Genomic DNA, 1,934 nt, shown 5'->3' on the forward strand with positions numbered 1-1,934 from the left:
CACAGTTAGAATCAGTTATTTGTTTTTCAGTTTACAAATCTTGTAAGTTAACAGGTTATTTAAGATGAAAACGGGATTCTTTCTGGGTGTGCATAAAAACAGATTGACAAATCAGTCTGTGAGAAGAAAAACGGAGAAACACAGTGCCATAGTTTGAGTGTGAACAAAGTTCTAACATTAAAACAGAGAAATACAGTGCCGTGTTTTGAGTGTGAACAAAGTGGAAGCGTTAAACAGTGCCGTAGTTTAACAGAACCAGCCGAGGGTTTCTTGAGAATCAATACTCTGTTTTTGTTACAGAGTATATGAGGCTTCATTGAATTGAAACCATATTATTCAGTGTTTATTGATTTGAAATCATACAGTACAGAGTATTTGAGGTTTTATTTGATTTGAAATCGTATTGTTCAGGGTTTGTTGATTTGAAATCATACTGTTCAGAGTATATGAGATTTTATTGATTTGAAACTATATTTTCAGAGATTGGATAGTGTTGAAGAATATTATTGCAAAATTTTCATATGTACAGACTGATAAAAATATTCTCGCTCCAATCCCTGATGGTTTTGTGACTGCAAGAATAAAGTCCATGCATAAAATCACCAGTGGTTGTAGCTCGAGTTGAAATATACATTGATAAGAAGAGGGGTTGGTGCTCCTTGAGGCCTTGTGGTTTCTAAAACATGTGAACTGAGTTGGTGCTCTTTTTGAATTAATATAAGGGATCTTCCGAGTGGTTTTTCTACCCCAAGAGGGTTTTCCACTCATGCAAAATATTGTGTTATGTTGCATTGTCGTGTTTCATTCTGTTTACTAGTGTATGCTCTGATACATCATATTCTAGTCCTCTTTATCTCATACTCTGTTTAGTTGGATATATGTAATGCAATATTGAAAGTATTTTTAATGTTTCAAGTTTGTGTAATATTTTTAATACCATTTTGTTAAACAAGGTCTGAATCAGATGTTTTAGTTGGTTCAATGGTATACTTTATGCTGCATTAATGTACTCCTTCAAAGTGTTAAGTCTCAGCCATCTGTTCACATTGTGAATTAAAATTGTCAAGGTCCATAAAAGTATAACTCGTTAAAATTTTGTCACACTCTGATTCACCCCCCTCTCAGAGTGTTTTCCACTTCCAACATCGTGGGCATGGGAGGTAGTGGTAAAACCACATTGGACAAAGAGTTGTACAACGGGAATTTTTCCTCCTTCAAGAGATGCAGTTTTGTGTTTGATGTGCGAGATGCAACCTCAAGAAACTTTTTGTGTGAGAAGAAGAAAAAGCTTCTGGCTGACCTTGGTGTCCATCATTTTCCGTTCGATAATGGAGATGAAGGCAAGGTGGTTCTTGCAAATCGTTTGAGCGCTCATCAGGTGCTCATAGTTTTGGATGATGTGGATCACATTGACCACCTGCATGCTTTATTGCCAAATAAGGACAACCTTGGATCCAAAAGTATGGTCATTATAACAACCCGGGAATTATGTGTCCTTAAATCATGGGGTCTCTCCCACTCCTGCATTTATAACATGCCAACACTTGAGAAGCCACATGTCGAGAAGCTATTATGTTGGCATGCTTTTCGGCAACCCTCTCCACTCGCTGAATTTGAAACTCTGGTTGAAGGCTTTTTAAAGACTTGCAATGGTTTGCCTCTGTCACTCAAGGTCTTGGGTGAAGATTTATATGGCAGAGAGTCAAAAGATTACTAGAAATCCAAGTTAAATAAAATCTTAAGAATAGTGTCTGGCGAAATCAAACAAAGACTACAAGTGAGCTACTATGCGTTGGATGAAGAAGAGAGAGATGTTCTTGGATGTAGCTTGTTTTTTATTGGAGTAGAGAAAAACAAGGCTATAGCAGTGTGGGATGGATTGCGTTGGAGTGGTCTACATTGTTAGAAACACTCGTGAATAAGTGTCTTGTGGA

At 37.1% G+C, this 1,934-nt stretch overlaps 1 protein-coding gene across 1 annotated transcript; it reads left to right on the forward strand.

The window, feature by feature from the left end:
• The first annotated feature begins 1,153 nt into the window (after window positions 1–1,153).
• On the forward strand, window positions 1,154–1,717 carry LOC131070222 (disease resistance protein Roq1-like). Its single transcript, XM_058005724.2, has one exon. It carries the CDS (start codon window positions 1,154–1,156, stop codon window positions 1,715–1,717), a length of 564 nt encoding a protein of 187 aa, XP_057861707.2.
• The last annotated feature ends 217 nt before the right edge of the window (window positions 1,718–1,934 follow it).

The sequence above is a fragment of the Cryptomeria japonica genome, chromosome 2 (assembly GCF_030272615.1).
Source record: "Cryptomeria japonica chromosome 2, Sugi_1.0, whole genome shotgun sequence".
Lineage (NCBI taxonomy): Eukaryota > Viridiplantae > Streptophyta > Pinopsida > Cupressales > Cupressaceae > Cryptomeria > Cryptomeria japonica.

What these genes read in the sequence shown, in the direction of transcription:
- LOC131070222 (XM_058005724.2), top strand. Translation starts at nt 1,154, where the DNA reads ATGGGAGGTAGTGGTAAAACCACATTGGACAAAGAGTTGTACAACGGG.